At 39.9% G+C, this 15,759-nt stretch overlaps 2 protein-coding genes across 5 annotated transcripts in view; one reads left to right on the top strand and one right to left on the bottom strand.

Annotated features, from left to right (window-relative positions):
- The window catches only part of ZSCAN30 (zinc finger and SCAN domain containing 30), an 82,176-nt gene that overhangs the window by 18,892 nt on the left and 47,525 nt on the right, over positions 1–15,759 (bottom strand). The window contains 1 exon segment of the mRNA XM_049112984.1: positions 1,591–1,899. Within this exon segment, the coding sequence (XP_048968941.1) occupies positions 1,591–1,899 (309 nt within the window).
- Positions 1,550–14,322, top strand: LOC112647875 (zinc finger protein 271). Of its 4 annotated transcripts, none has more exons than XM_025429128.3 (3): positions 1,550–1,688; positions 2,600–2,741; positions 11,332–14,322. In XM_025429128.3, exons 2-3 carry the CDS (start codon positions 2,642–2,644, stop codon positions 13,341–13,343), a joined length of 2,112 nt encoding a protein of 703 aa, XP_025284913.1. In that variant the 5' UTR covers positions 1,550–1,688; positions 2,600–2,641; the 3' UTR covers positions 13,344–14,322. The 4 variants fall into 4 exon arrangements, with proteins under 4 accessions (XP_025284913.1, XP_025284912.1, XP_025284915.1 ...); XM_025429127.3 differs by having other exon boundaries at positions 1,559–1,688; positions 2,509–2,741; XM_025429130.3 differs by having other exon boundaries at positions 1,631–2,007.

The raw sequence follows: 15,759 nt of genomic DNA, 5'->3' as shown, positions 1-15,759 counted from the left end.
ACAGTGATGTAGATGAGTCTCAAGATAATGCTCAGTGAGGGAAGTTTGACCAAAAAAAATGCATTCTGTATGATTCCATTTAAATAAATCTCTAAAACATGCAAACTATAGTAACAGAAAACAGAACAGTGGTTGGAGCTGTGGGAAGATGAGGAGATACGAAGGGTAGAAGAAAACTTGAGTTTGCTGGATGTGTTCAGTATTTTGATTGTGGTGATGGTTTCACAACTGTATACACATATGACAAAACTTACCAAATTATATATTCTAAATATTTGTTATTATTGAATGTCTGTTCTATCACAGTGAAGCTGTTTTGTTTTTGTTTTAAAGTATCTGCACTCCATTCTTGGGAGGCTAAACCCAAACAAGTTCTTTAAAGGGATATTAGAGTCTCATTCATATATCCCTAAGATTTCATATACCAGAAGACAGTCTTGGGCTGGGACAGAAAGCCCTCTACTTCTACCTCAACCATCATTTCAGCTAGCCACCACTTTTTCAAACCTGTACTTCTTCCCAACATCTCACATATCTCAATCTTTCTCCTTACTCCTCCCGTACTTCCCAAGATATTTGCAAGGACCAACGTTATCCTTTCCTACCCCAGTTTTGCACTCTGCCCCCCAAATTTCAGGTCCTTCTCACCCTGATCCTTTAGCCACAATGAGGATTGTACTAGCAAGCAAACTGTTGAGTTTCTATTTTTTTTTTATTTCTCATCTTGTCTTTATTAATTTCCTTCGTTCTACTGGTTTTGAGTTTTTGTTTGTTCTTCTTTTTCTAGCTCCTTTAAGTGTAAGTTTAGGTTGGTTTACTTGAGATTTTTCTTGCTCCTTAAAGTAGTCTGGTATTGCTATACACCTCCCTCTTAGAACAGCTTTTGCTGCATCCCAAAGAATTTTGGACGGTTGTGTTTTCATTTCCATTTGCCTCCATGTATTGTTTTTTCTCTTAAGCAAGTTGTGTAGAAACAGACCCCTGTGGCCTCCCTTGATGGTAAAGTACATCAAAATCCAGCTTCCAACTCAGGAATTAATTGCTGAGCATTATTTTTAGGGAGATGGTTCTCAAAGTGTGGTCCCAGAACCAACAGCAACAGTACCTGTGAACCTGAGCTCCCACCCCAGACCTACTGAGTGGTAAAATCTAGGGGTGAGGCCTGGTAAAAAAAAAAAAAAAAAAAAAAAGTATTTTAACAAGTTGATTTGGAGGCACACCACTGTTCTGCGTGGGGAGAGGGGGCGATCAGAGAGGACGGGAAGAAAGTCAGAATGGAAGCACACCAGCGAATAAAAAGAGGAGGCGGAGTGGGGATTTTTAAAGGGAGATACTAAGGCAGAACTCATTATGTAGTCAGGAAACCTACCCTGGCCCAGAGAGCTTTCCCGAGAGATGTTTCGACATTGATGTCAAGAACCGGCAGACAGGGCGGCAAGGGACCCCCGCTCGCGACAGCCGAGCTGGGTCAGCTAGCTACGCGGAGGTTCAGGGGTTAAATCCCCGCAACCCTCCCGCCGCCGCCGCCGCCGCCGCCGCCTCGCGCGTGCGCCCTTGCAGAAGACCCCCCGCCCCCCCTCCCCCGCGCACCATAGAGCCGAGCAATCCTCCCAGTTTCCTAGAGCGGACGCGGCGATGGCGGGTTCGCAGCGTGGGCGGCTTGACAGCGACCTGGAGGACGCGGCGAGGTATGGGTGAGGTCAGGCCACGGGAGCCCGGGGAACTCGGGTGATCTCGCCTCCGACTCTGCCTGGCGGCGCCGCCAGGGAGCCCGGTGTGGTTCCTCGAGCCCATGGAGAGCCCAGGCCGTCCGGGTCGCCCGCAGGCGCCGCTCCTGGGCACGGTGGGACCTCGGCCTAGTGTGTGTGTCTCGGGGACGCGGTCCGCGCCTGCGCGGCCCTGGGTTCAACCGAAGGCTCCCCAGAAACTTTGCGGGCGTGCGGAATCAGGAAGGGGGATGCATCCACGCGGATCCGCACAGCCTGCCCGGAAAGAGCAGCGGGATGTGTGAGTGCTGGAAGAAGGGGAGGAGGGAAGGATCCTGACGGGGGTGACCTGTAGTGTCAGTTTGGTATAGGAGAGGCAGCGAACACTGTTGACCGCTGAAACAGAATTTTATAATTCTCTCCCCTGCCTGATCTTTCCAGTTCTGTCCTTATTTCAGTAACATTCACACACACACACACAATTATGTTTGAAGGTCTCTAGACTTGGGATGGAGAATACCGTTCCAAAAGGGTTAATGCTTGACTCCTGAATGATGAGGAAGAGGGAGAGGGGCACCTGGGTGGCTCAGTGGTTGAGCGTGTGCCTTTGGCTCAGGTGCTGGGATGGAGTCCGGCATAGGTCCCCCCGCAGGGAGCCTGCTTTTTCCTCTGCCTGTGTGTGTGTCTCTTTCTCTCTGTGTCTCTCATGATAAGATAAATAAAATTTAAAAAAAAGGGGAGGGGGGAACCACGTGGAAATTAAATGAGATTTTGTTTTCTTCTTCATTTCTTTTATGTCTAGAGGGTGTTTCTGGTGGTCTAGTCTCAGAAATTATATCTCCAGTCTCCACAATGATCCCCTTCCAAGCCCAATGGTGCCCTGTTGCCTCCAGGTTTCAGACTCCTAGACTGGACGAGAAAAGCTTACTAAGGAAATGGTAATTCTCCAGTTGCTCCCTGAGGTGTCAGGTGTCCAGTTGCGGCCCATGGAGATCCACTTCAATCATGAATCTCAAGAACGCCATCCTCTGTCAGGTGAGAAGCAGTGTATTATATATCTCTTAGGGATTTCAGGTGGGTGAGGAGGGTTGTTACTGGTGCTATGTTCGTATCCACAAGTGCTTTTGGTATTCTTCATTGCCTACCCCTCACCCTATTAGGCAGTACTATCATTGTAGTGCTGGAAGCACGGTCACATAGCTTTATTGTGAGTTCCGGCAATCAAATTCTCATGTAGTTCCCTCATCTCCTTAAATCCCAGCTATCCATTTTTCCCATTATAATCACCTTATCACCAGTCTGTCAGTATTTGATGTTTTCCCTTTAAAATCTTTTCAGGTCATCTTTTTCATGTACTGTAGGGGCGCAGTTAAAAGTTTTGGAGTCTGACACTCTAGATTCAAATACTAGCTTTGTCATATGCTAGCTTTTCAAATTACTTGTGTTTTTCCTCTAATGATTCTTTCCTCATTTTATAAGTATATAATAACTTACATCTTGGAGGTTATTTTGAGGATTGGTCTATTGCTCCATATAATAAAGGATCCCAAAATTTAGTGACCTAAAATGTCAGACATTTTAAAATCATGTTATTTTCTTATGGTTCTGTAGGCTGAGTTCAGCTGGCAGTTTTTTTCTCCTGGTTTTGTCCGGGATCACTCATACAGTCAACTAGGGCCAGGGTTTGAGTATCAGTCATATATGTCTGGCTTGCGGTGCTGGCTGTGGCTTGGGTCGTGTGTCTGCAGCAGACTAGCCCAGACTTTTTCGCAGGGCAGCCAGTTCCTCATACAGAGAGAGGGCAAGCCTTGGAATGCATAAGCACTTTTCTAATCTGTGTTTGTGTTATACTGACCAAAGCAAATCGCATGACCAGTTATGTCATGGTGGAAGAGAACTACACAAGGATATAGATATTTAGAGAATTTGTTGGTGTCCTTTACTACTGTAAGGAACACTACCGGCACTAATGCTGCTCCAGTATATAAAGCTCTGCACACAGACTGGGCAGTTAGTAAATTCTTTATAAATGGTAGCCACTGTTATTTTTAGTAAGATAATTTTAATCCTAACTTTGTTCGTGTGTCCTGCAGGGTCTTATTTCCACATCATATTTTGCTGCTTTCTGAATTTGGTCCTCCCATTTCTATTTTGCCTCTGAAATTCACCTTCCATTGTCACTTTTTTTAACAGTAGATTTTCTGCCTCTTTATAGTTTTGAAGTATCCTTAGATTCTTTTGTTTCTCTTTTCTGTATTTAGAACTTGTCTTTCCTTAAGAATCTATTCTAAGGCATCTAGCTCTCATTTTTCCTGAGAGTCACTGTAGAATTGGGTCTCCTTGCAGTTTTACATAAATTAATATGCGTATTGCATGTGTTTATGTCTCTCAGAGTGTGTGTAAAATAATATTTTTTTACTATAGGGTAATTTGTACTAAAGTGCATGTATAAAATACAGAAAGGCACAAAATAGAAAATTTAAATGACCTACAATTCCACCATCCAAAGATAGTCACTGCCAACACAAATGTATCTGTCAAATAATTTAATTAACTATTCAACAGTACTTTTTGTTGATAAATGTTTATTAATCAGATCATAGCTTATTAATTATTGCTAACCATATAATATGATTAGTTATTGAGGGGTTACTCTATGCTGGGCACAGTTCTAAGTGCTGAGTATATAGGAGTGAACTGAACAGATAAGCCTTTATCCTCAAGGAGCTTATATTTGGTTGGGGAAACAGTATGTAAATAAACATATGGTAAAGTATCAGTTACCTTTGTTTGGATTATCATGTTCCCAACACAGCAGAAAAACAGTCCCTTATACTACCATTTCTTTGCAGATTGACTTGTAATTAAATAATACTCCCACCTGAAACAAAACTTCACTGCTGCTGGTGCTCTAGGTATAAGGTAGTGAGGAAAACGGGGGAGGGCCATAATTAACTTAAAATAACTGCTAGTTTTTGCTATACACAAAGCCAAAACTGACAATCATAACTGTCTTCTTCCATCACCCATTTCTTATTGTCTCTACTCTCTGCCAGGATCTCAGCTGTGGAGTTCTTTACCTAGTTTAGTAATATAAACCTTTTTTCTTGAATGATTGGAGTCCTTGATAATCCTGTCTCTTCCACATTACTTCAGTGTACCATTGACTAGACCTTTTAGACATGAGAAAACTAGGAAGCACTCCCATTAAATCCTGAGTTCTAGACCTATTATTCCTTTCCCTAATTATGTAGCAGGAGCCAGTTGTCCAGTAGCATTTGGTATTGGTCATCCTAGCCAGTAGAGTGACCCTTTCTCTGCTTGTTGGTGTAGCAGCATGAGGAACCCAAAATGGCCAGGAAGCAGTCTCAGCCTCAAATTTAACAAAATCATGACTTTGTTCCATGATAGAAGTATTTCTCCTTTGAGAACCAGAACCCAAATGCACCAAGCCCGAGGTTATGGGGATAGGAATTAAAAATATAGGGGCACCTAGGTGGCTCACGCTCTTGATTTCGGCTCAGATCATGATCTCAGGGCCATGGGATTGAGGCTCCCCACTCAGTGTGGAGTCTGGTTGAGACTCTCTCCCTCTCCCTGCCCCTCCCCCTTTAGTGCATGCTCTCTCTCTCTCTCTCTCTCTCAAATAAGTAAATAAGTCTTTAAAATTAATAGTAATTATTATTATGGATTATTATATAGTAAAAAGAAACATTATTACTACCCCCCGCCCCCACCCTTGGCTCCTATACCCATGTATTCTGGCCATAGAAAAGAGAACACTGTTTATTGTCCTCTGGCTTAAAGCATATATTGCATCCTATAAGACAGCATCCCAAACTTAGGGTATTGTTGCCTGGCTAGTACTGTTAACTGAGTCTCAGGAAATCATTCCTCTATTATTAAAATCCACATTCTTCTGTGTGATGGGACATGTGGTAAGACCCATGAATTATATGTGTATGAACTTATTGCTGTACTTCCTTCCCTGTGAAACTATTCCTTTGGAGGCAACGTTGTATAGAATTACCATGGTAATAAATACAACATTCTCTTTGGTCAGTACATATTTATATCTGGATTATATATTTAATCCTTTGAAAACAAATTGTTGCCCTCTACATGATAGAAGGGGTCAAGTATAATGAATCTGCACCCTAGTTCCTGGCTAGTTCCTTTCCTGGGAGTGGTACCGTCCATATTCAGGGCTTGGTGTTGATCCCAGCAATTGGCTACTTGGGCACATAGCTATGATGATAGGCATATCAGCCTGTAAGCAGGGTATTGTTGACCCTATGCATAGCCTCCATTGAGCAAACATTAGTTAAGAGGCTGACTGACGGGATCCCTAGGTGGCGCAGCGGTTTGGCGCCTGCCTTTGGCCCAGGGCGCGATCCTGAAGACCCGGGATTGAATCCCACATCGGGCTCCCGGTGCATGGAGCCTGCTTCTCCCTCTGCCTATGTCTCTGCCTCTCTCTCTCTCTGTGTGTGACTATCATAAATAAATAAAAATTAAAAAAAAAAAGAGGCTGACTGACATTCATAACATAGATCACCATGTCTATCTGATTGAGAAGCTTCTTTACAGTGGATGCCCTTTGGTGAGTATTCACACAGTACACAAATATATTTATTCTTTACCCATTCTAGGATATCTGTCCTCATAATTTTCTTCAGAATCCTTATTTCTAGTCTTCCAATCTTGTTCTTTGAGGTACCTAACTAATCAGATAACCCATTAGTCACTATCCATGAATCAATATAGACATGTATCTTAGGCGGTGTTGCCTTCTATGAAAATGGACAGCCAGGTATATACCTGCAATTCTCCCCATTGGGAGGATTTGTCTTTACCAGTATGTTTCAGATCACTCCAGAGTCAGGGTATAAGTAAAAGATTCATTTTCCGCTAGTGTCCACCTATTGGGCAGGCCCATATAAACCAATTCTGTGTTTTTTCCTCTTGTTAACTGGTAAGAGGGAATTACCATTAGACCATGAATATAGGCTAAGGGAGAAAGGATAGTGGAGCAATAGAAAAAGGTATGCCAACCCAAGTTATTAGCACATGGAATTTATTGTGTTCCAGGCTTGCTTTTATAATGGAATGCTGGTTTATATGTCCACTTTCATGATTTATGATCAGATAGGTGGTTCACAATAGTCAGCTTGTAATAGTCATTTGGTACTCTGTGGTCAAGCCTTAAGTCTCTAGTAGTACCCAAGGGCAAACCAGGGTCTGCTTTTAACTTAGAAAATTGTTGGCAGAAGAGAGTATGGCGTTAATCCACTGTAGGTCTCTTCTAGAGACTTGCAAGAGGCTTAATACAATATCCCTGACTCTGCAGATACTTCTAAAGCCATTGGTTATCCTGGATAATATAGTCATGTGACAGGACAGCATGCATTGCAACCTGGACCTCTGCAGAGCCTTTTTTTACTCTTGAGTCTCACTCAAAAATAACAACCTTATGAGTTACTCATATTGGCCATTTCGGCACATTTGACTGTGATATCTGTTGCCTCAAAATACAGGGTTCACCAAGTATTGTGCCTTTCTGAGGTGGTAACAGCTGGTTAGAGGTATAAGAGAAGTGAGAGAAAAAGTTATATGACTGAGAGAAGAGTGTCTTAGGCATAGGGAATCGCAAAAGCCAGAGGCCCCTTGATGTAATGGAAATAGAGTCAGTCTGGGGTAGACAGTAAATAGGCTGGTGGTGGAATGAAATGAGAACAGAGAGAGAAAGGACCAGATGGAACCTTCTGAGCCATACTAAGGACATGGACTTTATTTCCAGTGTAATAGGAAACCGTTGGAGCATTTTATGCGTGATAACATATAAAAACAAATCTATTGCATAGAGAATAGGAGAAAGGTAAGTTAGCAAGAAGAAAACAAATGTTTTGAGAAGAGAGTAATCAACTGTGTCAGATAAATAAAGAGTAAGATTGAGAACTGACCGCTGGATTTGTCAAGATAAAGCTTAGGAATTCTAATAAATTCCATCAGTTTTGATGGAGTTAAAAGAGATAAAAGCCTGATTACAATGTGTTAAAAAAATAGTAGACTTAATATTGGTTAGCATACAGAGCAGTGCGAACTCATACACTCAACAATAAAACCCAACAATTCTGATCCTAGGTTTATGTAACCTTGGATATGTGCTTCGAGATAAATGTACCAGCAGATTGATATCAATGTTGTCTCCTTTGAAGGAGAATGGGTAAATAAACTGTGGTGTATGTCACACTATAGTGGTAAACATGAATAGACTGTAGTTACATGCATGAATATCTCCAAACATAATGTTGAGCAAAAAAAAGCAAATCACAGAATACACATGATATAATTCCATAAATGTATACAATTAAAAAACATGCTCTATTTGTCTGGTAGGGCTGCCATAACAAAATATCACAGATTGGGCAGCTTAAACACAAGTTTATTTTCTCAGCTCTATACATTAACTTTCATCATCTACACTTTGCTTTCTTCTAGAAGTTTTATAGTTTTAATGTTTAGGTTTATATTACATTTCTAGTTAATTTTTGTGTGTAGCATAAGGAAAGAGGGTTAATTTATGTTATTATATTCAGTTCTAACGCTTTTTATTGACAAAAGACTGTCCTTTCACCATTGAATTATCTTGGCAACTTTGTTGACAATCAGTTTTACACATATGTTTGGATCTATGTATGGTTTTAGTCTTATTCCATTAATAGATACATCTGTCCTTATGCAATCCCACACTGCTTTGATTACTAAAGCCTGATAATAAAGCTTAAAATCAGATTATGTAACTTCTCCAATTTTGTTCTTCTTTTCCAAAATTATTTAGACTCTTCCATGCCTTTCTACATAAAGTTTATAATCAGTTTGCTGATTTTTTTTAAAGATTTATTTATTTATTTATGATAGACATGGGTGAGGGGAAAAGACACAGGAGGAGGAAGAAGCAGGCTCCATGTCGGGAGCCCAATGGGGGACTCGATCCCAGAACTCCAGGATCGCGCCCTGGGCCAAAGGCAGGCGCCAAACCACTGAGCCACCCAGGGATCCCCAGTTTGCCAATTTTTATGAAAAGCCTGCTGCAGTTTTGATTGCAGTTGTATTAAATCTATAGATCAGTTTGGGAAGAATTTTATCATCTTAATGATATTAAATCTTCATAAGTGATGGCATGTATTTCTGTTTATTGGATCTTTAACTTCCCTCAGCAGTGTTTTATAGTTTTCATTGTAAAGATATTTTACACGTATTTTGTTGAATTTGTTTTTAAATTTTTCATTTTTGGTGTAATTATAAATATAATTATAAAATATAAAAATGTTTTATAATTTTAGACTCTAATTGTTCATGGCTAGTATACTGAAATACAGTTGGGTTTTGTATATTACTCATGTACAAGGTCTAATAACTTTTTTGAGACACTTTAGAATTTAGAGATCCCCAGTTTGCCAATTTTTATGAAAAGCCTGCTGCAGTTTTGATTGCAGTTGTATTTGATTGCAGTTTGGTAAGAATTTTATCATCTTAATGATATTAAATCTTCATAAGTGATGGCATATATTTCTGTTTATTGGATCTTTAACTTCCCTCAGCAGTGTTTTATAGTTTTCATTGTAAAGATATTTTATACGTATTTTGTTGAATTTGTTTTTAAATTTTTCATTTTTGGTGTAATTATAAATATAATTATAAAATATAAAAATGTTTTATAATTTTATTTTTTTTTAATTTATTTATGATAGTCACATAGAGAGAGAGAAAGAGAGAGAGGCAGAGACACAGGCAGAGGGAGAAGCAGGCTCTAAATAAATCTTAAAAAAAATATATATATATATATATGTATGTACGGTCTTATCTGTTTTTATTTATCCTATCTTTTGTTTCTTTTTTTCCTTTTATCCTCAATTTTACATTATCAGGTTCTTTTGTTTTAACATTTTTTCTCTATTAGCTTATTGCTTACACATTCTTTTATTGTTATTAAGCAATAAACTGCTATGAGGTATTATCACCTCATAAGTTTATTACCTCATAAGTAATAATACCTCATAGCAGCCTTTTTCAGATGTGATTCTGTGAGAAATTAAGCCCCAGTGCTCTAAAGCATCCATTGTAATTAATGTATTAATGTTTCTCCTATACATCTATTATGGTACTGGCTGTGTACATCTTTGGGACAATTAAGAAAATGGTCATTCAGATCATTTTGTTTTATTTTCCTATAGATTCCTGGTTGAAAAAGGCTGCCTAAGAAATTACAACATAGGGCAGCCCAGGAGGCTCAGTGGTTTGGCGCCACCTTCAGCCTGGGATGTGGTCCTGGAGACTCAGGATCGAGTCCCACATCTGGCTCCTTGCATGGAGCCTGCTTCTCCCTCTGCCTGTGTCTCTACCTCTCTCTCTCTCTTTGTCTCTCATGAATAAATTAATTAAATCTTTAAAAAAAAAAAGAAATCACAACATAAAAATTTGATTCATTACAGTTTATCTTAATTCATTATTTCTAGGACAATCCAAAGGTCTTATAGTGTTTTAGCTCTATTCACCTCCCTTCACCTGTGCTATCTTTGCCAGGTATTTTAATTCTCTCTATATTGTAAATTCCATAAGACATTCATAGTGCTTCAATCAGTCAGCACACATCTAGATTTACCCATATACTTCACTTTTTCCAATGCCTTTGCCTCTGACAAAGGGAAGAAGCCTCTACTTGGAGGCATGAGTTTTTTTTTTTTTTTTTTTTGCCCTTGAAATTAATATGACACGTTTTTAGCTATGTAGACCATTTGCAGTCTGACCATGGCATGCCTTTTATAGTCAACACCATTTAACAGTGGACTGATAGTAAAAAATTTCAGTGGAGCTCCCTACTGTCATACCTCCATACCATGTTCCGTACCATCACAGCTCCATACCATGTTCCCTACCATCACAGGCATCTGGTATTGTTAAGCATGGGAATGGCCTCTTCAAAACTCAGCTCAGAAGAGATTTCTGATCCCACCTCCCTAACCTTTTCCTGATTATTGAATATGGCTCTTTCTAAAATGGGATCATATCTTCTTAGCCACTTCCTTGTAATCAGGACAAAAGAGGTGGGAGATTATATAGACCTATTTTTGAAAATTCAGAATTCTGTCATGACCATTCCTGGACATGGGTACTTCTTTCCCTAATAGCAGCCTCTGATCAACCTGGATGGTGGTCCTCCCAGTGACAGCCAGGCTGCTACTGCCGCCTCCTCCTTTCCCTTTCCCTCCTCCCCTCTCCTTCAAGTACTCTTTCACATTGCTTACCTTACTGATGTTGATAAATTGCTTGTGTGTTAGCTTTAATTTAGTCAAACTTTCATAATTACTATGACCAGGTTTCAATACTCCTAGATCTCCTGTGACAAACATATATAGAACATATCTGGTAAGCTGCTTCACTAAATGATTATTATGACCCATTACTTATTGATTCTTTCTAATTGCTGTTTTGGGAGATAATTTTCAGTGTTTTGGAGCCCTGTCATTGTGATGGCATTTTATAGGTAAATACTGATCTGTTTCACCTCAGACTTTCTTACGGTATAGAGAATACATTCCATTTGGATTTTTTATTGTTCTAGATGGTGAGACTAAGACCAAGATTGGAGAGATGGCTTCAGAGGAGGAAATTACAACAAAAATCAAACCATTGCCTGAAGAGTCTGGCAACCCCACAGATGATGTTCTCCAGGATTCTGAATGCAGAGGATTCTGTGAATTTGGGGATAAATTAAATGAGAAGGATCATAATGTCTTTAAAAGAAAACAACATAACTGTGATGAATGTGGGCAAAGCTTTGCTTGGAGTACAGGCCTTATTAGACATCGAAGAACCCATTGGGAGAAACCCTATGAATGTGACAAGTGTGGAAAGGCCTTTAGTGTGAGCTCAGCTCTAGTTCTGCATCAGAGAATTCATACTGGGGAGAAACCCTATCCTTGTACTTGGTGCATTAAAAGCTTCAGTAGGAGCTCAGACCTTATTAAGCATCAAAGAGTCCATACTGGTGAAAAACCTTATAAATGTGATGAATGTGGGAAAGCCTTCAGCCAGAGTTCTGATCTTATTATCCATCAGAGGATCCATACAGGAGAAAAACCCTATCAGTGTAGTCATTGTAGTAAAAGCTTTAGCCAGCGCTCAGACCTGGTTAAGCATCAGAGAATCCATACTGGAGAGAAGCCTTATACATGTAATCAGTGTAACAAACATTTTAGCCAGAGTTCTGATGTTATAAAACATCAAAGAATCCACACTGGGGAGAAACCATATAAATGTGACGTGTGTGGAAAAGCCTTTAGTCAGAGCTCAGATCTTATTCTGCACCAGAGAATTCACACGGGGGAGAAACCCTATCCCTGTAATCAGTGCAGCAAAAGTTTCAGTCAGAACTCAGACCTTATTAAACATCGAAGGATCCACACTGGAGAGAAACCCTACAAGTGTAACGAATGTGGTAAAGCTTTTAATCAAAGCTCAGTCCTTATTCTGCATCAGAGAATTCACACTGGAGAGAAACCCTATCCCTGTAATCAGTGTAGCAAAACCTTCAGTAGGCTTTCAGATCTTATGAATCATCAGCGAATTCATACTGGAGAGAAACCTTACCCCTGTAGCCAGTGCAGTAAAATGTTTAGTCGAAGATCCGACCTTGTTAAGCATCATAGAATTCATACAGGTGAGAAGCCCTATGAATGTGATGAGTGTGGGAAAACATTTAGTCAGAGCTCGAATCTTATCCTGCATCAGAGAATCCACACTGGAGAGAAACCCTATCCATGTAGCGATTGTACTAAAAGTTTTAGTCGTCGTTCAGACCTTGTTAAACATCAAAGAATCCACACTGGAGAGAAGCCATATGCATGTGACCAGTGCAAGAAAAGTTTTAGTCAAAGCTCAGACCTCACTAAACATCAGAGAGTACACTCTGGGGAAAAGCCCTATCATTGTGATCATTGTGAGAAAGCCTTCAGTCAGAGTTCTGACCTTATTCTTCATCAGAGAGTTCACACTGGAGAGAAACCATACCCATGCATACAGTGCAGCAAAAGCTTCAGCCAGAACTCAGACCTTATCAAACACCAGAGAATCCACACTGGGGAGAAACCATATAAATGTCCTGAATGTGGAAAGGCTTTTAGCCAGTGTTCAGCTCTTATCCTCCATCAGAGGATCCACACTGGTGAAAAGCCATATTCATGTGATCTGTGTGACAAAAGCTTTAGTCGGCGCTCTGATCTCATTAACCATCAAAGAATCCACGCTGGTGAGAAGCCATATCAGTGTGATATGTGTGAGAAAGCTTTCAGCACGTGCACAGAAGTTATTGAACACCAGGGAATCCACACTGGGGAGAGACCTCACCGGTGTGTTCAGTGCAGCAGAAGTTTTGGCCAACTCCCTGATCTTATTAATCATGAGATAGTTCATTCTGGGGAAGACAGTCTAAGTGTGGGAAATGTGGGAAAACCTTCTGAGTATTCACCGACTTTATTCAGTACCAGAGACACTATACCAGAAAAAAATCTTAGGAATACTATTGATGATTATGAAAAATGTTTTAATCAGTGCTCAACTCTTATGCTACATTAAAAACACACACACTGAAGAAAACATTAATTTCTACAGTGAAAGTTTAACTGAGAGCTCAGACATTACTAAAAAAAAAAAGTCTGAGGAAGAGTCCTGTGATTAACAGGGAAAAAAAAAGTATTCCATGTGAATAAAAGTATTACTAAATGTCAACAACAGTGGAAAGAAATTTCTGTCTGCTATAATGTAAAGGAAAACAAAACAAGCCTCTAGTCTTTTAATTAAATATAATTCACAAGGGGAGTTTTATCATTATAAAAAATGAATAAAATATTAATGCAGAACCTTATCAGATATTGTAAAAATCAGTGTGATGGGGTGTGCAATCAGCTCAAAAGGAAATGTATTATAATCTCAAACCTTTCATGAGCCCTAATTATTGTATATCAAAGAAGTTACATTAGAGAATGTAGGGAAAACTTAAATCTCTTCCATATCTTAATTGGCATTCACTCATAATCAGCATGCCTCATGGGAGAGGTATGGACTCCAGTGGGAGAGTCCTACCTTGTGCTCACATTAGTTATCTGTCATTAAATTCCCTGTGTGTGAACATGCTATGCTATTCTGGTCTTAAGCTTATTGACTATATAACTCCAGTGCCCGATTTTCTCAGAAAGAAAATTTCTTTTTCTTTGGCCTAGTTTTGGTTTTCTTAATGGGCATGAGTTTTCAGGTTCCTGCAATAGTCAAAGCAAGTATGGACTTACTTTGCTTTCAGTTATGCAGCCCATAGACTAGTGGTTTGAAATCACTTCTTCAAAACTACCATTTAACCAGAGTTCCTAAATATATGAAACAATTTTTTTAAAAAGAATTCCATATGTCAAAGTTTGAAGATTTCTCTACCACTGTGTTTATCTTGTCATTTATCAAGTGAACAAAAATGAGAGCTAAAGTAATGCCTATGATGAATTTGTATAGCATATTCTGTCTAAAAATAAAATGATTTACTGATTTTTTCAAGTCTTAACAATTATCAGAGTTTGTTTTGTTGATTTCTGATATACATACTGATAATAGGCTACATATATGCAAAATTTTTCAACTGAAAATTAGAAACTTATTCTTTAAAAATTTCAAATTGTTTTTCTAATATGAACCATTTGTTAAGATTCCACTACTGTCCTTTACTTTGAATATTCCCCATAATCATCCAGTTAATATTTCAATTTAAGACATTGTTATTGGGGCACCAGGGTGGCTCAGTTGGTTAGGCATCTGCCTTGCGCTCAGATCATGACCCCAGGGTCCTGGTATCAAGCTATGCACCAGGCTCCCTGCTCAGCGGGGAATTGTCTTCTCCTTCTCCCTCTGCCCCTGTTCCCTCCTTGTGCTCTCTCTCTCAAATAAAAAGTATTTTTTAAAAAAACCCACAGTGTTATTTACTATGTGCAAGGTATTTTTTGGTTTGGTTTGGTTTTGTAGTATACACAAGGAATATACAAAGCATATATGATAAAGCTCAATGTGTACAGAAAATATGGCTCAGTATAATCAGAGATAGACAAGATGCTTATAAGAGCTCAGAGTAGGTACGGTTCAATTTTGATTGGAAAGAAAAGGGAGGGGCACCTGGGCTGCTCAGTGGTTGAGTATCTGCTCTGGGCTGTTTGTGATCGCGGGATCCTGGGATCAAGTACTGTGTTAGGCTCACCACAGGGAGCCCATTTCTCCCTCTGCCTATGTCTCTGCCTCTCTCTGTGTGCCTCTCATGAGTAAATAAATAAAATCTTTTAAAAAGGGGGGTGAGGGGGTTGCTCCTGAGATTTGAGTTTTGAAGGATGGGATTAGGAGCATATGGCAGGAAGGGAATAGTCAATAAAAGCACAGAAGCCAGGAATTATGATATGGAGTATGTGCTTAGTTATTAAATACACATTCAGGGGGATCCCTGGGTGGCTCAGCGGTTCAGCGCCTGCCTTTGGCCCAGGGGGTGATCCTGGAGTCCCGGGATCAAGTCCCGCATCGGGCTCCCGGCATGGAGCCTGCTTCTCCCTCTGCCTGTGTCTCTGCCTCTCTCTCTCTCTATGTCTATCATGAATAAATAAAATTTAAAAAATAAAAATAAAAAGTATCAAAATAGAAAAGTATTAGTTATGATTGGGTTAAGTTTCATACTTTTGCATTTTGTTCAAGGTAATGGGAAGCCATTGAAGGTCTTTGAACCAAGGAATGGCATGATCATCTTGCTTCCTTCAGAAGAGTACAACTAAAAGGGGAAAGAGCAAAAAGAAATAATATTTTAGGGACGCCTGGGTGGCTCAGTGGTTGAACGTCTGCCTTCAGCTTGGGGTGTCATCCTGGGGTTCTGGGATCAAGTCCCACATCGGGCTCCCTGCGTAGAGCCTGCTTCTCCCTCTGCCTATGTCTCTGACTCTTTCTGTCTCTGTGTGTCTCTCATGAATAAATTAAA

This window comes from Canis lupus, chromosome 7 (assembly GCF_003254725.2).
Source record: "Canis lupus dingo isolate Sandy chromosome 7, ASM325472v2, whole genome shotgun sequence".
Taxonomy (NCBI): Eukaryota; Metazoa; Chordata; class Mammalia; order Carnivora; family Canidae; genus Canis; species Canis lupus.
Note: the sequence above shows the minus strand (reverse complement) of the source record. Positions and strands in the feature narration are given on the sequence as shown.